This window comes from Mya arenaria, chromosome 5 (genome assembly GCF_026914265.1).
Source record: "Mya arenaria isolate MELC-2E11 chromosome 5, ASM2691426v1".
Lineage (NCBI taxonomy): Eukaryota > Metazoa > Mollusca > Bivalvia > Myida > Myidae > Mya > Mya arenaria.
Genome location: NC_069126.1, coordinates 47,705,072 through 47,706,355, shown reverse-complemented (window position 1 = coordinate 47,706,355; position 1,284 = coordinate 47,705,072). Strand labels below are relative to the sequence as shown.

Genomic DNA, 1,284 nt, shown 5'->3' with positions numbered 1-1,284 from the left:
TTATCGCCTTGTTTCTTGGTCGACTGGAAAACGGACGAATGTTGACAACCGCTCACGCGGCTCTTGTTTTGACTTTAGTATGATCATATCAAACTATTTTTCTCTCTTCTTTCAGCCTGTGTACGGGGTGCATGATAGTTGTTATCAGAAGACAAGAAGCAACGACTGTGATACATTCAAACAGCCATATTTAAGAACGATTTTGTGTGACATAGCCATACTTAAAAACTATCCTGTGTATGACATGGCCAAATTTAAGATCGATTATGTGTGTGACACGGCCATAATTTAGAATTATTCTGTGTGACACGATCATATTTTAGAATATTTCAGTGTGGCATTGCCATAATTTAGAATTACTCTGTGTGACAAGGCCAGATTTTAGAATTGTTCCGTGTGACACGACCATATTTAAAAAATACTTTGTGTGTCACAGCAATATTTTAGAATTATTTTGTGTGTCACTTACTTTTTTTGCGGTTCAGACTCACTTTCAGGTAGAATATAAATAAAATACTAAAAATATGGGACGTTATCTCTCAAAGTTCCTTTATTTAAAACTATCCACATTATCGAGTAAAACTCATTTAAAGTACGCATTGTTTAAATATTGTTCATCAGCTTTATGTCACCTCTAAAGACAACCGTTTTATTTACACTAACTATACGCAATTGTACGGTGACACAGAGGTGACATCTGCAACCCTTAATATTATTGTGGCCACAACTTTGTCCGTTATAAAATAAAATCGGTATATGATGTTTTACATATTCTTTTAATTTACACGTCAAACCCTTGACATCAAATAATTATGGATCCCCAGGCATCCAAAATTCATATTAAACACTAAACGAAATTCCTGACCGGCCACTTAGTAAAGTAACCTTCTTTAAAAGTGCATTAAGTATAATCAATATACAGTTCAGTATTCGATATCCGCCATCTCGTGGCAATATTCTTTGAAAAATTCAGCTAAATCGAAGCATAAACGGCAGAGAAAACACAGTTCATATGCGGTTACTCCTAAATCCAAAAGTCACAAGGAAAAGAAATAACTATGCAATTCAAAATTGTCATTGTTTTTGTATTTTTAGCAATCTTTTGACTCAGGCTTTGTTTCACATAGATGGTAATGTTAAAGTTGAACATTCATTTGAACTAATTAAGCCGTTGATGACTGTGTTTCAGTCTCACATATGATGTAATACCATTTTAAAGTGACTAAGGGTGGTATTTTTATTTTTCTTCCTTTACACGCTATGTTAGATTTTGTGACTTTTATG

General features: G+C 33.8%; 1 protein-coding gene across 1 annotated transcript in view; it reads left to right on the top strand.

Moving 5' to 3' along the window:
* Positions 1-488, top strand: part of LOC128235757 (uncharacterized) — a 4,906-nt gene extending 4,418 nt beyond the window's left edge. Inside the window, exon 6 of the mRNA XM_052950556.1 lies at positions 116-488. Within this exon, the coding sequence (XP_052806516.1) occupies positions 116-135 (20 nt within the window). The 3' untranslated portion in view covers positions 136-488. The remainder of the gene's footprint in view (positions 1-115) is intronic.
* The last annotated feature ends 796 nt before the right edge of the window (positions 489-1,284 follow it).